General features: G+C 44.9%; 1 protein-coding gene across 1 annotated transcript in view; it reads right to left on the bottom strand.

Moving 5' to 3' along the window:
* LOC124799121 (LIM/homeobox protein Lhx3) overlaps window positions 1–23,704 on the bottom strand; it is a 202,566-nt gene that overhangs the window by 177,093 nt on the left and 1,769 nt on the right. The window contains exon 2 of the mRNA XM_047262658.1: window positions 5,492–5,678. Within this exon, the coding sequence (XP_047118614.1) occupies window positions 5,492–5,678 (187 nt within the window). The remainder of the gene's footprint in view (window positions 1–5,491; window positions 5,679–23,704) is intronic.

The following is a 23,704-nucleotide window of genomic DNA, read 5'->3' as shown; positions in this document are numbered from 1 at the left end:
AGAGTTCGTCCGCACATGGAGCACGTTCTCAGTCAGCAGGGCAGTGTCAGACCACACGCAGGAGCTGTGACGACTACAGCAATTCGACGCCTTGGGTTCACTGTCATCCATCATCTGTCATACTGTACTGACTTGGCTCCATCCGATTTTCAACTGTTTCCAAAATCTGAAGAACACCTTCGAGGATTTTACTATGATAGCGACGAAGCAGTGCAAGCAGGGGTGAGGATAAGGCTCCGCCAAGAAAGTAAAATATTCTGGACTGACGATGTCAACAAACTGGTCTCTCGTTGGGAGAAAAGTTTTCGTCGCCACGGTGACATTGTTGAGAAATAGACATATAGATATGAAAAACAAATGTATAATGTTACTAAAGTTTGTTTCGATTGCTGCGCAAACACTGTTTCCACGTTCGCGTACACCATGATTACTCTACCTCGCAAACTTTGGGGTTACACTCGTCTGGTATGAGACGTTCCGGGGGCTGTAGGGGGTGGGGGTGGGGGCTTCCACTGGGGGCCGAACCGCACAATAATCCTGGGTTCGGGGTGGGGCGGCGGTGCGATGGGTGGACTGCTGTGACCTGTTGTGGGGTTGTGAACCACTGAGGGCTACGGCTGCACGAAACCTCTCCATCGTTTCTAGGTCTCCGGTTCAATACACACACAATACACAAAGTTTGTTTCATTTAAAAGCTGTAAGCGTTTCATAAAAATAATTCTGAACCGTTACTTTTCAGCACGCACTCGTACTACAAACAAGTGCTCCACTCCCCTCACTATTTTTCTATAGTGCACAGTAGCGAAATAGTGTGTCAGTATGCTGCGGTGTTAGTTAGAGTTAGAGACATTTCGTCACTAGGTGTATCAAAAAAATGGTTCAAATGGCTCTGAGCACTATAGGACTTAACATCTGAGGTCATCAGTCCCCTAGAACTTAGAACTACTTAAACGTAACTAACCTAAGGACATCACATACATCCATGCCCGAGGCAGGATTCGAACCTGCGACCGTAGCGGTCGCGCGGTTCCAGTCTGTAGCGCCTAGAACCGCTCGGCCGCACCGGCCGGCTCTCTAGGTGTATCATTACAGTCGCTAAATACCAGGATAAGCATGTGAATGATGCCAGCTGCCTAACTCCGAGCCAACCGTTTATTTGCCTTCCACCTAAAAAAACAGTGATTTCTGCGTCAGTGCTTAAACGTGCCATTAATTTGTATTCCGTTTTGCGAGCTGCTCCTATACACGACACATAACCATGCTACAAATGCAGTATTACATGCAGCGGTTGGAGAAACATATATAAACACCAAATACACAAAACATACGGAGCAGGAAGCCCATTGGCTTTCAAAACAGCTTCGTTTCGTCTTGGGATTGATAAAAGAAGACCCAGTGTGGTTTTCAAGGGAATCGTGTACCATTTTTCCTGCAGATACTACCACGTTCAGGCAACGATGATGAAGGTGCATACTATCACGCACCTTTCTCTCCAGGCTACAAAGACTCAGTAATACTGAGATCTGATTACTGTGGTGGCCAGCGAAGATACGACAGTTCGGCTTCATGCTCACAAAACCAGTCCTGGAAGATGGGAGTTGTGTGAGCGGGGGTCCTGTCATCTTGGAACACAGCATCGCCGTTAGGGAACAAACGTTGTGCCTTGGGATGGATTTGATGAGCTAAACTGGTCACATAATCCTTGGCAGTAATACGAACTTGCCGAGTAGCCATGCGACCCATGGAGTACGGCAATGGGGCTGCTCAAACCGTCACCGAACCTCCGCCATATTTCACTCCTGGGACGTAAACGCGGCCAGAAGTTGGAAAAATTGTGGAACAAGACTCATCCGACAAAACGACATTCTACCAATGATCCATTATCTATGTTTTACAGCTTCGGCACCACATTTTCCTGTAACGGACATTCTCATCACTAATGTGTAGCTTTGTATTCGATCTTGCCCTGTAGTTCGCTGCTTAAGCTCCCGTCGTGTTGTTTTGCTGCTGACACCAGTTCTGCAGTGATTTTTGCAGCTGCCGTCCTCTTATTTTTCGTCCCGGTCTTCTTCAGTGACCGTCGGTCACGATCACTAAGTACATACTTTCGTCCGCGTTTTGATTCAGCTGATGATGTTTTCTCCGCCTTTCCAGTATGCGGTATAAAACGCCCACAAGGTGAATCTTGAAGCACCAAACACATCGGCTCCCTTGGTTAGGAAGCACCAACAATCTGCACACGTTCGGATTCAGTCAGGTTTGACATATTCACCCAGCACTACACAGAACACTGTTCTGGCCACGGCTGACACTTGAGACTCATTGAGGACATTTCACAGGCGCCGTTCGTGGTCAAATACAACAGCGCAACCGACAGATTTGGCTGGCTTCTGCATTTATTTTCGAGCACGCATTTCTCGCGGTGTTTCCATATTTTTGTGCAATCCCTGTAGTTCTAGCCATTATAATGGTGCGGACTTCTGTTAAAGTTTTGTTGGGAATTTTTGTCTGTATGCCAATTTTCGTTGTTTTAGCGAAAGCGAATTGCAACTTACGACTGAATAACACATTTCAAGCCCCCGTCGAGTCCGCCCCGGTAGCTCAGTGCTCAGCGCGACAGGATGTAAATCCTAAGGGCCCGGGTTCGATTCCCGGCTGGGTCGGAGAGTTTCACCGCTCAGGGACTGGGTGTTGTGTTGTCCTAATCATCATCATTTCATTCCTATCGACGCATAAGTCGCCAAAGTGGCATCAAATCGAAAGACTTGCACCCGGCAAACGGTCTAGCTGACGAGAGGCCCAAGTCACACGACATTTACATTTTATTTTAGCTTCCTCGAAGGTCACTATAGATTTCAGCTGTATTGTGTATGTTTTTACGCACTGATTGACTCCAAGAACTCTGTTCATTGCTCATGGCTGATTAGCATATAATAATGAAACAGCTATGACCAAGTTAAATAAATATTAGCTAGTAATGAAATAAAAATGCGAAGTTTCCTTCGTCGTTAAATGAATGAATTATTTATGGAGGGTGGGGCAAATAAAAGTGGCCCGGACAAGTGGATACGATTGGACATGAAGGTTTGCATATAACCTCACCACCTAATACGCACACCACGTTTTCGCCCGCCACGTGATCCACACCGGTTCAGAGCGTAGTGCGGGCTGTTGTCAGTGTGAGTGGAGCAGTGCAAAAGGGGCGATGGTACTCACAGTGGAGCAGCGACTGTTCGTTGTGGAAAGTTACAAGACAGAAAAGTCGTGGAAACGGTCAGTTGTTTGTTGAGAAGTTTAATGCTCTCAGAGTGCCATGCAACGCTTAATCCGAAAACGGCGTCAGACAGGAGCAGTTTCCAAGAAGTCAAGAAACATTCCGCAACGTACCCGCACACCAGAAAATGCTTCGGAGTCGTATCAAATGAACCCGACGCTTGCCGCAAGAGACCGGCGTATCACGTCGATAACGCGGACAAATACTCCACCTCGACCAGCAGATGCGTCCCTACCGAGTGCCTGTTGATCATGCATTAAAACCAGCAGATGCTCCTGGCTGTTCACTGAGATAAGCATGCATGGCTTGGACACGGCTCTGTTCTTTGTTTCTGACGAAGCCTGGTTCAACCTGAGTGATTATTTCAACACATAGAATCACAGGTTCTGGGCAGCGGAGAATCCGCAGAACTTCCAGGAAACACCATTGGGTGATCAGAGAGGTCGGGTTTGGTATGTAGTGTCTGCGAGCCGCATTATTGGTCCCATCTTCTGTCATGAACCCCGACTTTGACGCGTTACATTGCCAATATTTTGAAACCGTACGTGGCAGCATTAACGGAGGAGGTAAAGATCTACACAACTTCCAATAGGATGGAACAACTGTCCATACAGCTGGGCGAATTTTGGAGTACATTTATAAATCGTCGTGCCTGGCAGAGTTGTTACAGTCTGGTCGCGGCCCTAGCTGGCCATCCAGGTCATGTGATCTATCAGGATGCGATTACTTTGTGTGGGAAGCCCTCAAGTGTAAAGTGTATTGCAACAACGCCCATAGTCTTCCAGAACTGCAGCAGAACATTTGGGTTGAGACTACGGCAGTTTCAGGAGTCCAATTTCGACACACCTTCAACAACTTGCTGATCAGTGCCCAATAAGCCAGGAAATGAATGGTGGTCACTTTCAACACCTGCTGCAGTGTGGAAAGCCCTCAGATGTACAGTGTATTGTAACAACCCCCATAGCCTTCGATAACTGCAGCAGAACATTTGGGCTGAGACTGCAGCAGTTTCAGGAGTCCAGTTTCGACCGACCTACAGCAACTTGCTGATCAGTGCCCAAAAGTGTCAGGAAATGAATGGTGGTCAATTTCAACACCTGCTGCAGTGTGGAAAGCCCTCAAGTGTACAGTGTATTGCAACAGCCCCCATAGCGTTCGATAACTGCAGCAGAACATTTGGGTTGAGACTGCAGCAGTTTCAGGAGTCCAGTTTCGACCTACCTACAGCAACTTGCCTGATCAGTGCCCAAAAGTGCCAGGAAATGAATGGTGGTTACTTTCAACATCTGCTGCAGTGTGGGATGCTCTCAAGTGTACAGTGTATTGCAACAACCCCCATAGCCTTCGATAAATGCAGCAGAACATTTGGGTTGAGACTGCAGCAGTTTCAGGAGTCCACTTTCGACCCACCTACAGCAACTTGATTACCAGTGCCCAAAAGTGCCAGGAAATGAATGGTGGTCACTTTCAACACCTGCTGCAGTGTGGAAAGCCCTCAAGTGTACAGTGTATTGCAACAGCCCCCATAGCCTTCGATAACTGCAGCAGAACATTTGGGTTGAGACTGCAGCAGTTTCAGGAGTCCAGTTTCGACCTACCTACAGCAACTTGTCTGATCAGTGCCCAAAAGTGCCAGGAAATGAATGGTGGTTACTTTCAACATCTGCTGCTGTGTGGGAAGCTCTCAAGTGTACAGTGTATTGCAACAACCCCCATAGCCTTCGATAACTGCAGCAGAACATTTGGGTTGAGACTGCAGCAGTTTCAGGAGTCCACTTTCGACCCACCTACAGCAACTTGTTGACCAGTGTCCAAAAGTGCCAGGAAATGAATGGTGGCCACTTTCAACATCTTCTGCAGTAGGTTAGCACTGTATTTCCTTTCCTCTGCTGTGTTTCTTTGTACCCTGAAACTCTGTTCTCCGGGTAACTTTTATTTGCCCATCCTGAATTATTGAATAGTGATGCTTTGATGAAAATCTATTTTACACGAGGAAGAACTGCTTCGTTTTCCATTGCAAGTTATACCATCGTACGTGAAATTGTAATAGGCAAGGAAATTATTTGGATCCACCATGAATGCCATGGCCGAGATCGATTCAGATTTCTACCTTGTGGCGGAATTAACTGTGAAGAACACGGACTACTGACTGTGTAATTTTCTAAGGCTAGCACTGAAGCGTGCTTGCAGGGAGTCGCAGGCCTCGCGGGTACTCACTTGAAGAAGTCCTCCTTGCAGAAGACCTGGCCGTTGCGCGCGAAGCACTTGTCGCTCAGCTGTCCGCTGCACTCGCTGCACTTGAGGCACTTGGCGTGCCACGTGCGGTCCAGCACCTTCAGGATGAACCTGTCCAGGATGAGCTGCTGGCAGCCGCCGCACTTGGGGATGCTCGCTGCAACAGTACGACAGGGACACGTTCAGGCTGGCGGGCTGCGTAATGAGTTCTACACACTGTATATAGCATTACCAGGGGCACACACAAGGTCTTAATTATCACATCGAAAAAAATAAATTTCAGTAATTTTTGTTTGTTTGTAGGTACAAGTTGCACAGTTTGGCTCTTGTAAAGAGAAAGGCACCAGAGAGGCAATTCTGACGTTGCGGTTGATAATGGAAGCCAGAATAAAGAAAAATCAAGACACGTTCAAAGGATTTGTCGACCTGGAAAAAGCATTCAGCTGTGTCAAATGGTGCAAGATGTTCGAAATTCTGAGGAAAACTAGGGGTAAGGTATAGGGAAAGACGGGCGATATACAAAATGTACTAGATCCAAGAGGGAACAATAAGATGGTGATGTTTGGTTTGTGGGGCGCTCAACTGCGTGGTTATCAGCGCCCGTACAAATTCCCAACCTCAGTCGAGTCTCGAAGCTTTCATGAGTGATGATGAAATGATGAGGACAACAGAAACACCCAGCGATCCCGAGGCAGGTGAAAATCCCTAACCCCGCCGGGAATCGAACGCGGGACTCCATGTTTTTTTTTTTTGGGGGGGGGGGGGGAGATGGATCAGGTAGTGGGCTGGCGGAGGCAAGGTGGGCAGGGGTCGCGACCCGAGGCCTGGCCAAGATGTCTCCTCCCTCCCATCCTGGGGATGTGATGTGGTACAAAGGATGCAGTTGGTGTTTTATTGTGATTTTTTATTTTATTTATTCATTTATTTATTTTTAGTTTTTTTAATTTTTTTCATTTTTTTTATTTTTAAAATTTTTTTTAACAGTAAGGAACTGAAAACTAGTAAGTGCACTCGTTGCGTCGAGTTGGGGACGTACGTAACTAAAACCATGCTAATAGTTGTAGGAAAAGGCATAAAGAAAGAGAGCAAAGTGCAGGGCGAAGGAAAACATGAAACAGGACTGAAGGGTGGAATCCATACCACCATTAACCAGTGCTACATCTTGCTCCGGATGGGAAAACTAAAACTGCGAAGACCTTTTTGCACCGGGGAAAAAAAGAGGAAATGGGGCAAATACTGCTACAGAGCGTGAGGGTTCACAACGAAACTCTCCATCTGCTGTATCATCCAGGTATGACTTCTCGTAATGATGAAAGTAGATCCCACGTTCTACCTTGTAGTGTTCTATCATCGTATTGTAAATTTAGCTTCTCTTACCCGTGATATTCCAGCTACGTGGAGGGTCGTGGAACGCACTCCACAAAAAATTGGAAAAATATTGTCGATACTTTGGGTTACGGAGGATCTTGCAATGTCGTTCCTGCAAATAGTTCCAAAAGTCTAAAGTGTCCTTAGTGCCGTCTTGAAACAAATAATGCACTGCATGTCCACGAAGCCACGTCATTGCATTAGTTTTAGTGCGTGGGTAATAAGATAGTCTTGGGGTCGATATGATTCGGCGTTACCCGAAGGAAGTATGCTGACATTTGCCTCACTAAGTGCCACACTGCCGTAGACTCGCCACAGCTAAGACGGTGTTCATCGTTGTCTTGAACGCCACAGCTCGTGCACGTGGGTGAGTCTACCATGTGGATCGCATGTAGCCTTGATCTGGTCACCTGCTTACCGTTGACAGTGATATACCACATCGCCGTGACGTCAGTGTCCAGTGTTACGTGGTGAATTGTCCTCCACACTACTCGCCAGTTGACGTTCGGGTGCTTCCTCTCCACGACGTTATCGGGTAGTCCACGTTGCAGGACCCTATAAACCGTCTTTGCCGTTGCCAGTTGAGTCGCTGGTAAGGCAAGTCGAACGTAACTGAGTTCGAGGTAAAAGACACCGATGTAGAAGAGCGAGGATGGGACGAGGTGTATCGGCACAGGCGGCAACAGGGAGGGTGGTGCTAGTTCTTCTATTAACAAACTGGTCAGACTGTTCGGACGGCGGTGCCATAGTTTGACTAATGTGCTCACAAATAGGGCGACCGCTCTGTCATAAACGTGATAAAGGCCAAGCCCTCCCCGATCCGGTGGAAGGGTGAGAGTGTCATATTTGATCTTGAAAAGCATTCCTGAACTCACGAAGGACCCAAAAGCCGCAAGTATACGGCGAGCTAACATCACCGGTATAGGTAATATCTGGGCGATGTGCGGAATGCGTGACGCTAAATGTGTGATAACATACTGGGTCCGTTGGACGATGTCCAGGGCTCGTAGGCGGTTGTTGGCAATTCCAGTCCGAACATTTCGTAAAAGCCGTCGAAAGTTGTGAGCAGCGGTCCGTCGTATATCGTCTGTAAAATCAATGCCAAGACATTTCAAACTATCTCTGAGCTCTAAGGGGGTGACAGTGTTCTCAGACAATCCGACCCCGATGTTCATCGCCACCGATTTTGCGAGGTTGATACAACTACCAGTGGCCATGCCATATTTCGCTATCCAATTTAGTGCGCTAGCGGTGTCGTCACCGTTGCGGATGACAATCACCAGGTCGTCAGCGTACGCTTTACACCGGAAAGTGTAGTCTCGTAACGTCATACCCGTTAGTCATTGGCGCAGGCCTCAGAGGAGAGGTTCCATGGCCACAGCGTAAAGTAAAGTGGACAGAGGGCAGCCTTGGCGTATCGATCGAGAAATGGTGAGGGGCTGCGAAGGTCGGCCGTTGACGACCACCTTGGACGTCGCGCCACAGAGTAGTCGCATGACGACAGTGAAGAATGGCTGTGGGTACCGCATATGTTGGAGGACCGCTTCCAAATAGTTGTGGTCCACTCGGTCGAAAGCTTGACTAAAATCGATTGCCGCCAGTGCACCCTTCAGACGACATGCCCTCGCCAGTGAGATCAAGTCACGATATTCACTGAGTGCTGTTTGAATATTATTGTCGCCTCCTAATGACGTTTGATCGGGTGAGATAACATTTCTTAGGGTCTGGCGTATCCGCGCCGCCAACAGTCGAGAAAAGATCTTAAAGTCGCAGTTCAATAGCGTCAACGGGCGGTAGTCCTGCAGTCGTGAGCCATCGGACGGTTTGTGAATAGGAATAATCATCCCTTCCACAAGGGCCGCAAGGAGCGGCACGTCCGGGGGTAGTAGTTCGCGACAGATGTCCGTCCATCGGGAGGCTAATAAATATTGAAAAGTCCGGTAAAATTCCAAGGGGAGGCCATCAGGACCCGGAGACTTGTTGATAGCTCCTTTTCTAATGACGTCGATCACTTCTTCTTCTGTAATTTCTTCCATCAAGGCCGCTTCCATTACCGGGGTGACGGTGCCGTAAATTGTCTGAGAGACGTCCTCCAGTGCTGTCGGATCAGGGGTCTAAGCGGAATAGAGTTGGGAATAATGATTGTAGAACGCTGTGTTTATGTCTTGTTGCGTGGTGAGGCGATGACCGTCTTCCGTGTCGATGAAGCGTATCAGCGCTCGTTGGCGTCGTTTACGTTCACGAAGGACGTGGAATATTGACGGGCGTTCGCTCGGTATCCGATCCTGCGTCCTCGAGCGGATGACTACCCCCTCTAGGTGGCGTCGCATATGAGCGAGTATCTGAGCCTTATCACGGTGGACGTTCCGTTTGTCGTTCCGGAGACGGCGCCTTAGCATCGCAGTCGCGCAGGACCCAGAAGTAAAAGTCGAGTGTATGTCTTCGCCAAGTAGCGTGGTCACGACCGTAGGTTATCAACGTTCGCCTCAGTGCCGGTTTGGCGCAGTCCAACCACCAGCCGATCGTTGTGGGATATGCACGGAGGCGATTTTCACACGAATGCCACGTATCCTCAACGGCTTGGCGGCAATCCGGGTACGACAGGTGAGCGATGTTTAATTTCCACGGGCTGCGGCTTCTCCACACTTGTTGCCGCCGCAGGGTGACGGCACAAATGTAAGCTGAGTGGTCCGAGAATGCTGCAGGCCACAGTTCCGCATCCTGTGTTCCAGCGGCGAGAGAGCGTGAGACATAAATCCGATCGATACGACTGGAAGAGTGACTCGTGAAGTGCGTGAATCCCGGTCGGTGGCCGTGAAGATGTTCCCAAGTGTCCACCATCTGCAGGTCTCGAATTAGCGTCTCGAGTTCCGGGCACGGATTATGTCGTGGGAGTTGGTATCTGGGCGCCAGTACGCAATTGTAGTCACCTCCAAACACCAGACGGTCGTGGCGGCCTTGGAAGAGCGGGGCGACGTCTTCCGCAAAGAATCGTGAACGTTCGCGACGTTTGTCCGTCCCGGAAGGTGCGTAGATATTGATAAGGCGGACACCCAGTATTGTGAGTGCCATTCCTCTTGCCCCAGGCAGAAACAGGATATCGTTCGCCACTATCCCTCCCCGAAGAAGTACAGCGACACCGCTGCCTGTTGGGGTAGCTGGAGAGACGCAAGCATCGTAACCGTACATGCCTGGGAAGTCGTCGACGTACACTTCCTGGAGAAGGGCTATGTCGATGGAAGCAGAGTTCAACATATCCTGAAGCAAGGATAACTTAGCGCGCGTCCGTATAGTGTTGTTGTTTATAGTTGCAACGCGATAAGTTTGAGGTCTATCCACAGCATCCGTGTTGGCCATCAATATCCTTGTAAGGCTGTCTCGTCACTGTAACTGACGGCGGGAAAGGATCAACACTGGTGGGGTAAATTTCCCCCCGTGTCGTCCGACACGATGGGCAAGGAGCATTCCTCACAGTCGTCCACCCAGTCGCCATAAAATACCATCGGCTGTTGATGGCTGTTAGTGGCTGCTGCGGCACTCGGCGCTGACTCCATCGGCTCTGCTGGCTGGGAATCGGCAGCGGCTGTCTGCTTGTGATCCTGCTGTTCTGTGGGGTCGGAGGGGCTGAAGCCGTCACCACGGCGATCTGTTGAGTTGGAAGTTTCAGCGGCCTCTGTACCGCCGGTACCGTCGTCGGAATTTCCACAGTCCATGTCAGACGATCGCTGCAAACACTCGTCCGATGGAGCACGCCGCCGTCTCTTGTGTTTTCCCGGGGAACGCTGTTTACGGATGTGTGTTTCAGTATCTGAATGTGGGTGGATTTCTTCAGCTGCTTCGGTGTCTGGAAGAAAAGCCGCTGTCGGCACAACCCGTGGGTCAATGTCTATCCTGGCATCCACGCCTTCTTGCAAGGTCGGTCGGTGATTATCTTCAGGTGGGGGCGCCGTTGTAGAGGTCGGATCCTGTACTGCAGAAGCCATTATGGTCTCGCCATCGGGGGCGGCTATCGGACTAATGTCGTCACCATCGGAAAAGGTTGCTGCCCGTGTAACTTCGGCGTAATTGAGAGGAAGGGTCGTCACCGTAGAAGGAGTCATAGATTCACCTGTCGGGATTTGAGTAAGGCATCGTCAGAGACAATCCGACCGGACGTGCCCTACTTGGCCACAACCAGAGCAAGTGCGTGGCTGACCGTCATACATAATGATCGCCCTACATCCGCCGATGACAAGATATGACGGAACATGTTGGGTCAGTTCAATTTTAATCTGTCGTACCCCGTTAAGAACGGGGTACGTTGTAAAGGTGATCCATTTTTCGGCCATATGGCTGATCACTCTGCCGTAGGGCTGGAAAGCCGCGGTGACTACGTCCGGTGGTACTTCGAAAGGGAGCTCGAAGACGCGTATCGTACGGAGGCCAAGCCCCGCGTGATCGATAGAGACCGCCCCAATATGGCCATCAGAATGTTTGAATTTAAGATCGTTCGCATGTGCGCTCACGATTCTGTTGCACACCTCGTCACTTACTAGCTTGACGTAGACAACACTGCTCGTGATAGAGAGATGGATACCAATTATGTCTCGCGGGTCAATTTTAACGTCGTCACGTAGAAAACGTTCCACTTCAAAAGCTCGCCGTCGTGCATGATCGGATTGAAAACTGATCTTGATGGTGGTTTGTCTGTATGAATGTACCATGTTGCGTCGGTAGTGATGGACTCTAAACTAGCGACAACGCAGTAGTAAACAACTACGGGCACTCGCGACCGCGCGGACGGGACGTAAACAAGACGTCCTCGCCGCAGCGCTGCGGAAAGCAGACTGTGACAACAGAAACACCCAGTGATCCCGAGGCAGGTGAAAATCCCTGACCCCGCCGGGAATCGAACGCGGGACTCCATGCTCGGGAAGCGAGAGGCGACCGCGAGACCACGAACTGCGGACGGGAACAATAAGAGAGGAAGACCATGAACGAAGTCCTCGGATTAAAACTGGTGTAAGACAGGGATGTAGGCATTTACCGCTACTGTTCAATCTGTACATGGAATAAGGAATGATGGAAATAAAAGAAAGGTTCAGGAGTGGAATTCAAATTCAAGGTGAAAGGATATCAATGATAAGATTCGCTGATGACATTATTATCACCAGTGAAAGTGAAGAAGAATTACATGATCTGCTGAATGCTGTGAACAGTGTATGGACTGAGAGTAAATCGAAGAAAGACGAAAGTAATGAGACTCAGAAGAAATGAGGACAGCGAGAAACTTAACATCAGGACTGGTGATCACGAAGCAGATGAAGTTAAGGAATTCTGCTACCTGGGAGACGGTAGACATAAAAAGCAGACTAGCACTGGCAGAAAGGGCATTCCTGGGCAAGAGAAGTCTGCTAGTATCAAACGTGGGTGTTAATTTGAAGAAGAAATTTCTGAGAATGTACGTTCGGAGCACAGCATTGTATGATAGTGAGAGATGAACTGTGGGAAAACCATAACAGAAGGGAATCGAAGCATTTGAGACGTGGCGCTATAGAAGACTGTTGAAAATTAGGTGGACAGATAAGGTAAGGAATCAGGAGGTTCCCCGTAGAAACGGCAAGGAAAAGAATATATGGAAAATATTGATAAAAGAAGGGATAGAATAGTAGGACATCTGTTAAAAGACATCAAGGAATAATGTACATAGTAATAGAGGGAGCTGTAGAGGGTAAAAACTGTTGAGAAAAACGGAGACTGTAGTACGTCTAGCAAAGAACTGAGGACAGAGATCGCAAGTGCTACTCTGAGAAGAAGAGGTTGGCACATGAGAGGAATTCGTGCTTGGCCGCATAAAACCAGTCAGAAGACCGATGATCTAAAATAAAAGTACATATCTGCATTGCTGGTACACGTTGTAATCCTGGCGCCAGTAAGTACCGTAGCGCGCAGCTAGATGAAGAAAATACAATGTCTCAGCCCTTCTCCACCTTCTCCATGGGCTCCCATATTTTCGTCTGATTCCACTAGCGGTATGATATGGCATTCGGCGCCGGCATTTCAATGTGTACCTGGACTGCAGGTATGTAAGGGTGGATACAATTAAAAGTGGAGCTGCTCACAAAGGCCCATTGTGGCAGCGAATTATGGATAGATTATCCTAATGTGTTAATGCGGAACCGATTTACACAGGAAAAAATTAGTTACAATTTTGGCCACCAGGTGCAAATCTGCGGCTGTGAATGTAAGAAAAAATATAGAAATTTTTCCATATGTGTTGGATGAGGATCGGAATGTGGACAGAAAACGTCAAACAAGTGAGAAAGACATAATGCTGATTTTATTATTAACTGCCGCTTACACAGTTTGTTCAATATCAGCACCAAAGACGTCAACGACATACTGTACAGCGCCAGATTTGCACCTAGTGGCTAAAACTGAAAGTAATTTTTTCCAGTGTAAATCAGTTCCGGAGTAATAGATTAAGTTTCGGTGTCATACGCTGTTATAGCCTACACTGCCACTTACTTATAACCATCCGGTACCTACAACCAAACAAAAAATTACGAGGATTTTTTATTTCTTTATTCTTGAGGTGATAATTAAAACTTTATGAGTAGCCCTGCTTCTTGTGCGTCAGACATGTGAGCAATTGTATAACTATCTTATTTTCCAAATTACTATTCTAGGCCTAATATTCAACACAGCATGAAAGTAAAATTTTATAGCTGTGTTGTATAACATGTCGATGGTAGGTAATGAAAATCTCGTAACTCCATCTGTCTGTGAAAACCCTTAATTCCAGTAACCCGTATCTCTTTTATCAAACAGAGATTAGAAAGCGTATGAATTTCTCTAATTGGACGATAACTGGCCTTCTACTACATAGTTTCAAATGTAGTAACTTTATCACTTTATGTAATTTTTAAGAAACCGTCTTTGCTTCCCTGTAAAATTCAGCAAAATGGTTTACGAGGTTTTCATTACCTGCTATCGATGTGTCTACGGCTGTATACAGTGTGTTCCATTTATGATGGGCACCGCTAATAACTATTTGTCCAGAAGTAAAATTAAAAATTTATCAAGCAGATATTGTTCGCATATCAGCGGGAAATTACCCAGCATCACTGCTTTCCTTCTAACATTATTCATTACAAAGATAAGAACAGCAGTACTTTTTTTTTTTTCAAATAGCACCCTGTACAATTTCAAATGGTTCAAATGGCTCTGAGCACTATGGGACTTAACATCTATGGTCATCAGTCCCCTAGTACTTAGAACTACTTAAACCTAACTAACCTAAGGACATCACACAACACCCAGCCATCACGAGGCAGAGAAAATCCCTGACTCCGCCGGGAATCGAACCCGGGAACCCGGGCGCGGGAAGCGAGAACGCTACCGCACGATCACGAGCTGCGGGCCTGTACAATTTATTCGGTAATCCATTTCCTTTCCTCACGACTGAGACGGGCATATTTTAGTCCCCTTTGATGTTTATGTAATAGAATTACCCACTAATATGAAATCTCACAGTAAACATTATGAAACTATACATATTTTTTCTTTGTTTCCTTTCTTTTGAATTCCCTTTAGTCAAATTGTGACGTTCTACATGCGAATATGTGATGTGAAATCGTTATATAAATTAATACCGGTTTTTTGGATTGTAACAGTATTTTGATCGTACCCGTGTATAACGTCTGTGAGTTTCTGGAAGCTTGAGTTCAAGAGAGAAAGTGGTATCCGTATGAAAGTTTTACGAACGCAGGAGAGATAACTGATGAGAAAATTAGTTCAAGGAGGGACTCAGCAAGGTTAAAACAGGCGGTTGTGATAAATCAAATTATTGGTAGAGAAGACAGTTATATTTCGTTAAGAGAAGTATTTCTGAACGGTTTTGGTCGGAAGGCGAAGTTTGGAGAAAGGGAACGTGCAGACTGGAAGAAGATGAGTTCAAAGCAGGACGGTTGAAGTATTAAGTCGATCGGTCGCGAGCGTATTGGATATCGGTGAAAAGTTTCGTTGTTTGTGGAGAAAAGAGTGGTTATAGCAATGCTGGCAGAGCAAAAGGTTTGGAGGAAATCCGAGGTAGAACATTTGAGACGGAGAACGTCATTACTTGCGAGGAAATCCGAGTAGAACCTGGAACATTCCAGAAGATGGTTGCTGCACTGTTTTTGCTACAGATTGCAAAGACTGTAGCAGAGAAAAGAAATTTATTTTGGAGTCGACGCAGAAGAGGAAGCGCAGGAGAAGGAGACATCAGGAGAAGAAAGAACTAATGACAGGCAAGAAGATTAGAAGATCATCGCAGAAGACGACTGAGAGCGAAGAAGATACCGTAGAGGCGTAAAACCTTCTTACAGAATCGGCAGCAGTCAGGTTAGGAGAGTGCCACAGTGTGGTTACGTATTCCAAGCAACCAACAAAACTAATCTGTGAGTTACTGAAGGACAGACAGAGACTATGTATTTTATTGTTGTACGGACTGATGAGTGAAATTTGACGTGTTGTGTCCTGTGATCCGAACTGCGAATCGGGTTGTTCGTAACTGTATTTAGAAGTGAGTGAGGACCAAGCTTCCGACTGCTTATTTTGAATTGAGAGTAATAAAGCGACGACTTAATATTAAATGGGACAGCCAAGAAGTTTTCATTACTGAATGTGAAAATTTCGCATTCGTAATTTTAACCAAACATATCCCGTCCCGCACTTGTCGAACCAGTTTTGTTTTATTTACAATGTGTCCTGTTACGGAACAGCACACCGGAGCCACAACTTAATTTTATTTCAGTTTTTGTGATTAGTTTTGATAATTAACGGGGCAGTCATCGCCATCTTAATACAACAGAGCAAAATTCCAGTACAGAACATCGACTACAGAGAACCACGCTGCAATCTTCACGAGGTAGGCTACATCTGCGACTCGACGATCAACATGTCGCTGTTTGTGTTGCTGTGTCGTACCACACAAACCCCAAGAGAACATCATATTAAAGTGCCCACACGTAAAGAACAGTATCAATATTCCTTAAGACTATAACTGACCGATAGTACATTAATTACATTTGCAGCACGTACGTAGATTTCTCTCATTGTCATAAATTTACAGTTAACATAAAGCACCACTGTTGTAATTGCACGCACACTGTGTGTGTACGAAAGTGTATTCGAAGTACTTATATTAGGGTTAAATGTAGTATCACTTTATCGGAATTTACAGATTCTAAACTAACTCTCTTATGAGAAAAAAACTCATTCTGAAATATAACAGCCCATCTCCTCTCTTTGCACCTCCTCTATAACTACATAAGTGTTTTCGAAGTGTTTATGAGTAAGGTTAAAAATAATTTACCAGAGCTTACAACTCCAAAACTGAATCTGTTGTGAGAGAGAACTCATTGTGAAGTATGACAACATTTTACGTGACACATTCTACGGAAGTCCTACTAACTTTTACTGCTTTCAAGGACTAATCAGTACTGTGATTAATCTAATTCCATCTTGGAGTTAGATTAGCCCATACAGTAAGTAACATTTGGTTGTTAGGATCGACCTGAGCTGTGCCTACGCTGATCTGTCAGTTCATGCCAGCAAACCTATTCTCTTCACTTACTCTGTTTACATAAAACTTACTTGAATTTACCTGCCCATACGTCTACTTTTCGTACCAAACGGTTAACATAAAGTAGCACTGTCAACTTAACTGTGTGAAGTTTCTTACTAACGTAATGTTTATGCGCTTGGTTTACTGCGATACGTCTTTGATCAGTCTTGAGGAGAGAAAGTGAACTACTGAATATAAATGAAGAGTGATATTTAAAAAAGACGCACTGCTGTCCATATCTACGTAACGAACGAAGCTACGAGACAGGCTGGTTAATGCCCCCGACAGATAACCAGCATTTGCTCGATACCTTTGTTTAATTTTGCTTCTGGACAAAAAGTTATTCTGGGTGCTCGTATGGAACCAACGTAATACTAAACGTCTAATTATCTGTAATTAAGATCAGACATAATGATAAACAAAATCCCATCGAAAACAGCATAGAAAGTGAAACAAGTTTTGATAAGGCAAAAATAAATAAACTGTATCTTGTAGAAGATGGAATTTCTCTACAACAGATTCGAAGAGATGACAGTAAGGCGGCGGGAACGTCGCAGCGATTTAAAAGTTTATTGGAAAGCTATTAAAGAACAATAATAATAGGCTATGGCATGGTAAGGAACGTTGTCCAGCATTTAAATTCACGAACTTGTCACCTTCGGGCGTTGTGGCGTAACAGACCACACACGGACGTGAATTACAAAGTGACCTTTCGGACGTGAATTCTTGCTGTAGCTGGCAGGTAGCCCTGTTGAACCGACATGCTTGGAGAAACTCTCTCTTGCGCTGTGCACGTTGTTTTGTTTACAGAAAAAGAGAATATCCGGGCTTTCCTATGCATAAGCCCAGTCTGGTAGCAAGCGGCTCATGCCCAACAGCTTGGCCTGCGGCTGGGGGACTGAGTAGAGGAAACCTACAGGGAAATCGCGTTACGGCAGCACCACTCGCTCAGGCAAAGCATCCACACTAGCGTCCAAGAGATTTGCGGGTAAATTAGAGGGTTCTGTCAACAAATGGCTGAGCAGGGCGTTTTTCTATCTTGCGGGTATTCCAGGAGTTGCGAAATAGGTGGTGAGTATGTAGAGAAAGGCCTAATGTTGCTCACAAAGAACAAATACCGCCATCGTTCCCCCAGTGCAGCCCGCCGAAAGTCGCCTACATAAGTATGATCTTAACCCAATGTCTGTGGGCGCGTCAATGTGTGACAAAAAAGGTCTACGAAATGTGGCAGACATTCATTACTGCAAACAGCAAAGATCTGTTCATCCTTTCACCTTCCCTCCACCATTACAACTTGCATAAGCATCCCACCCCGGTAACGACGCTCAGCGTGTCTCAGTCGTAATCATGCATCAAAGTAGAACATCTTCAACCCTTTTGACTACAGTGTGGTAAATATTTTTTTCGGTTTAACTAAGGGGACATCCATTAATTACGTGAGCTCAAAATGGAGGAGGGGATCCGGCTAAATCTCACCAAATCTCGTTTAAGGGAGGGGGATGGGGACACTGGAAATCCCTCTTCAACTTTTTAATTTAGAGAATATACATTATTATAACAGATAAGATTTTGTTTGATATAATTAATACCGACCATAGACAAAATTAAACTGCCTACCAATAATTAAGGTCTCACTGAACTGAACTGAACGTTTTACACGTACCCATATCCGGGATTCCCCAGTTTGAAACAAGTGCCGCACAAGTATTAGATTTCATTCGAATGCGTGTCAGTCAGTAAGATAGTCGTGATATTATACAAAGCATATGAAGTCGATATTTTGTGTTCAACATGAACTTGTATCAAAACTTTTGTAGGACGTCTGTTAAGCAGAATGCCGACAAGTCGAAACACACGTGCGAGCAAGAAGTTAATCGTTTGTGGGAGAACGTTAAGCGGGAGTTCACCGACAAGAATTCTCTTAGTGGTCATATAAATCAAGAGACTGAAAAACAGCTTAAAAGGAAGGCGCAAACAATGTTGCCTTTCAGTTCCAAAATACTCGAAAATAAAGGTTCAGTGACATTTTATGTATATAACTGCCAATAAAAGGTCCGTTTTTTTTCGGATCCGTCAAAACGGTTAATATTGTTTTCGTGGAGCCTTTTTGTTCGTTTGTCCGTCAGAGCACTGTTCAGCTTAGCACGCATAAAATGAAATATTTTATATTAACTGCAAAAAAGAAGGGTTAGTACACTTCGTAAATAAAACATGGTTTTATTAAAGTGTTTTAATCAATGTGTAAAACAAAAAATAATTTTTACGTACTTGTATCCAACTACGGGGTAAAGCTCACATCAGGGGAGAGGGTCTCACCAAATCTCCCCTAGGGCAGAGGTGGGCTCCTCACATAACTAATGGACGTCCCCTAACTCAGGAGTTGCCTCTGGCAGTCAGCTACTTAAATTATTCCTTTTTGAATAAGAATTCTATACAGTTTCATGAGTTCCTTATACATTAAAACAATAAAAGTAAAGTTTATTTAAATCTAGTTCTATGCAACTAGAAAGGCATCTGTAAAAACATGGATATTTCAGTACGTTACAGTATTGTTTTGAAAATGCTTTATGAAGAACTGAAACGTAACGACACAAGTATTTAATTTAATTTAATGAAGTTGTGTACCGGGCGCTCTCGTCAGGCATTGGCGGTCTTGCCCGTGTGCTTTTGGAAAAGACGAAAAACGCTTTAAATCAAAGATATTTCACAACATCGAGGACACTGAGGCGAATAACAGCTGGTTCGTTGACGGCCAGTCCATAAAATGAGCGCCAAACTCTCTGTGATGAGTGGAGCAGGCGATATATAGAAATCGTATAAGATTTGTTGACGACCATATTTCTAAGATGGGCTCGTGACTTTTCAGTCTGTGTACACAATGACAGCATAGTTGTTTCCTGCAGTTGCTTGCAGTGGGAAATATGACGTTTTGTTGCTGTTCAACGTATCATGTACTTCCTTTTGAGCCGGCCGGAGTGGCCGTGCGCTTCTAGGCGCTACAGTCTGGAACAGGGCGACCGCTACGGTCGCAGGTTCGGGCATGGATGTGTGTGATGTCCCTAGGTTAGTTAGGTTTAATTAGTTCTAAGTTATAGGCGACTGATGACCTCAGAAGTTAAGTCGCATAGTGCTCAGAGCCATTTGAACCATTTGAACTTCCTTTTGGCATCTCCAAAAATCAGTTGCTACCTTCATTAGCGCTGGCTTGCTGAGATAAGTGTGATGCGTCCGCGTGTGTCACACTTTGGAAGTTCATCAATAGTCGCTCTACAAGCGGAAAAGACTTATGTGCGATCTGTAAGTGAATTACAGAATATATTGTAGAGCGATAGCCACGATGATTACAAGGCATCGCCGATACATAGTGACAGAAGACGCCGTCTTTGCCTCTTTAGTATCAGAAGAACACGCTCTGACTCAATCACGGCAATAAAACGTGAAAAGATAGTTCTGGAACATTATGTGAAGAGGAAAAAAATCGCTTGAGATTGCTACAAAATTTAATGATCTGTTCTGGCTTTATAACCAGACTTTTACAAACGTCTATCGTATAAAAAGAGCACACGCTTAGGAAACTGTTCGGTGATTTGTTCTTCAACACTACCCTAGTACGTGAACTTACTTCGAAGACAACAGGAAAGTAATGAGAAGGAGATCAATGGCCTCCTATCACATTTGTATCTTGCCATTTTTTTCCGTTACAGAATGCAGTGAGGTGACAAAAGTCACGGCATACCACCTAATACCGCGCCGGACCTCCTTTTAACCTGCGTAGTGAAGCAATTGGATGTGACGGACTCAACAAGTCGCTAGAAGACCCTTGCAGAAATATTAAGCCAAGCTCCCTCTATAGCCGTCCATAATTGCGTAATTGTTGCTGGTTCAGGACTTTGTGCACAAACTGCCCTCTCGATTATGCCCCATACATGTCCGATGGGTTTCATGTCTGGCTGGTCAAGTCATTCGCCCGAATTGTCCAGAACGTTTTTCAAACCAGTTGTGAACAACTGTGGCTCGGTGACATTGCACATTGTCGTCCACGAAAATTCCATCGTTGATTTAGAATATGAAGTCCATTAATGACTGCAAATGGTCTCCAAGTAACCTAAGATAACTATTTCCAGTCAATGATCGGTTCATTTAGGCCAAAGGATTCAGTCCATTCCAAATAAACACAACCCCCACCATTATGGAGGCATCGCCAGCTTGCACAGCGCCTTCTTGAGAACCTGGGTTTCATGGTTTCTTGGGATATGAGCCACACTCGAACCGTACGATCAGCTCTTACCAGCTGAAATCGGGAGTCATCTAACGAGGCCACGGTTATCCAGTGGTCTAGGTCACGAGCCCAGGAGAGGCGCTGCAGGCGATGTCGTGCTGTTAGCAAAGGCACTCGTGTCTGTGGCCTGCTGCGATAGCCCACTATCACCAAATTTGGCCTTACTGTCCTAACGGATACATTCGTCTTATGTCCCACAATTATTTCTGCGGTTATTTCAAGCAGGTTGCTGTCTGACTACGCGAACGCAGCTGCTCTCGGTTGTTAAGTGGAGGCCGACGGCCACTGCGTTGTCTGTGTTGAGAGGTAATACCTGAAATTTGGTATTTTCGGCACTCTCTTGATACTTTGGATCTCGGAATAATGAATTCCCTAACGACTTCCAAAATGGAATGTCCCCTACATCTGCCTCCAACTACCACACTGCCTTCAAAGTCTATTAACTGACGTCGTACGGTCATAATCACGTCGGAGACCTCTTCGCATTAATCACATGGGTACGAAAGACAGCTATGTCAATGCGGTGCCCTTTTATACCTTGTGTATCCGATACTACCGCCATCTGCATTTGTGTTACCTCATGAATTTCGTCGCCTTAATGTGTGTGCTACCTGTAAACGAATGACAGAATATATTGCACTGTGATGACCATAATAATTACAAGACATTGCCCAAAAATAGCAGCGGACGACGCCTACTGTCCCCTGCAGTATTACTGAAACACGCTCTGACTTGATCATGTTAATAAAACGTGGGAACATAATTCAGCGATATTATGTCAAGTGCAAAGAAATCACTTGAGACTGCAACAAAATTCAATTTTATAATATATATGTATATACGTCTAGCGCATGTGCAGAGCATACGCTTAGGAAACTGTTCCGCGATTTATTCTTGAACATTGTTTTAGCATATGGAGTTCCTTCGAAGCCATAAAGAAAGGAAGGGGAAAGAGATTAATGACTTCGTATTATATTTTTATCTTTCCATTTTCTACCGCAGAATATAATTCACGGATGATTAAAAACATAATAAGAACTACTATTACTACTATTTATCTTGCTATTAAAGCTCACTTTTTGTCCGTGTCTGGTCCCTAACATGTAATTACGGAAACATGGTTCCTCCTTGAGCAAACACAAATTATTGTTTAATGCCGTAACATGGTTCGGTGAATTTCCACCGTCGTCAGTTCATTCATCTACTTTCAGTCAAATAACACAAACAAAAATTCTATTGATGCTATTTGACAACAGCACGAAACATATTTGTATATTAAAAAAGAATAATTTGCGTTTGCTCAAGACAGAACAGTATTCCCATAATAGCATACTGCTACTGGTACACCATGCACACGCTAGTCTCAAATATTTGTTCAACGATTATGTGGAAAAAACTGTAGAAGAGGAACAACGACAGTGCGGACCCTCTTAGCATAATTCCAAGAACCAGTATTCGAGGCAGTACTGACTACTGCTGCTTCCAATAGGTCTTCCGCATAAGAATCATAAAGAGGAAGTCGAATACTACGTTTTCCCTGTCTAAAAAATTGATTAGCATTGTAATTAAAATCGTTTTGGAGGGATTGAAAAATATTTCTCACCATAGATTTAATGAGAATGAAGTAACGTTGGATTTCTTTGGCTGACTTCGTTCTAAAAGCAAAATAAGAAGCCTGCGAGAAGCTGGCAAGAATAATTCCCATTGGACATTTGAGTACGCCGCTGACTGATTTAACAGCTCTTTCCGAATCTCTCTCAATCCTACAAAATGATTGATCGGCAGCTCACACGAAATCCAAAACTTTTACCTGCTCAACACAAGAACTTCCCTTGGGACCAGTATCCGAACCCTGCAACTAGTAGCAGACCTGTGATTTTTTTTTTTACTCTTCTCGCAACACATCAATAAGTCATATTGTACGCTTGGATATTAAGCTACGGTCTAGTATCACATTCTTAGGCCTATTATAAAATATACAAAAAAGTAAATTAATAACTTGAATGTTCTAATTGGCAGAACGATGTCGGAAAGGTGTTTAAAAATTGTAAAGTACATAGAACTTCAAATTGCAAATACGTGTAGTCAGAAGACATTTTTTACCAACGATAAAACTTAAGCTTTGTGCCAAACACATTTCAAAAAAATACGATCTGTCCACTTCACCATTCCGCTAACGCACAATTTTTTTCTGGATGGTAGTTGTCTTTCTATGGTTTTCTTGTCGGTTTTTGTTGCGGGACCAGAGGCGATACTGTGAAACTATGTAGCCGAATGTAGGATCCTGCTTGTATTGTTCTCAAGTTACTCACAAAAATGCAAATATCTGGATGGGCCGATACGAAAAAGGGGTTAAAACAAGAATGAAAACTCTCAATCGTGTTTTTCGTTGTTCAAAGAATAGAGAATATGACGTGCCTGAAGAGGAAGTGGGGGAATTGAGGTAGGGGTACTAGTGGACCATTTCCTGACCTTTTTGAATTTCGGACAATATTAAAATTGCCGGCATACGCCGGATTAACTATTGTACGCTGTAGATAAAATGTACCTAGAAAGTTTTATGTAGATGTATGTATTTATTTTGACAAAAGTGTAATCGCTTAAAGAACGCTTTTAACAGTTTAGCACTAGCTATGCCGTGCACATAATTGTATTATTAAAAGTATCCCTCTGAGAGGATAGGCAACTAATAATCGAACAGCTATGCCCATATAATCAAAACTCCTTTATTGTTAGATACTGCTAAATTATACATTTAACATCACACAGCCCACATGATCACTATCAGATAATCGCACAGCGAGATTGTATAGATTTAACATTTTCTAGTTATTTATCTGACGTCTCGTGATTTCCGTTTTTCAGATGCGCAAATCTCTGAATGACCTGCAAAAAAATTAGCACGTTGTCTCTCTTCTCATCAGCATTACCCAAGATTAAGCTCATATAAGATTTAAGA

This window comes from Schistocerca piceifrons, chromosome 5 (assembly GCF_021461385.2).
Source record: "Schistocerca piceifrons isolate TAMUIC-IGC-003096 chromosome 5, iqSchPice1.1, whole genome shotgun sequence".
NCBI lineage: Eukaryota > Metazoa > Arthropoda > Insecta > Orthoptera > Acrididae > Schistocerca > Schistocerca piceifrons.
This window is presented reverse-complemented; position numbering and strand designations above follow the sequence as displayed.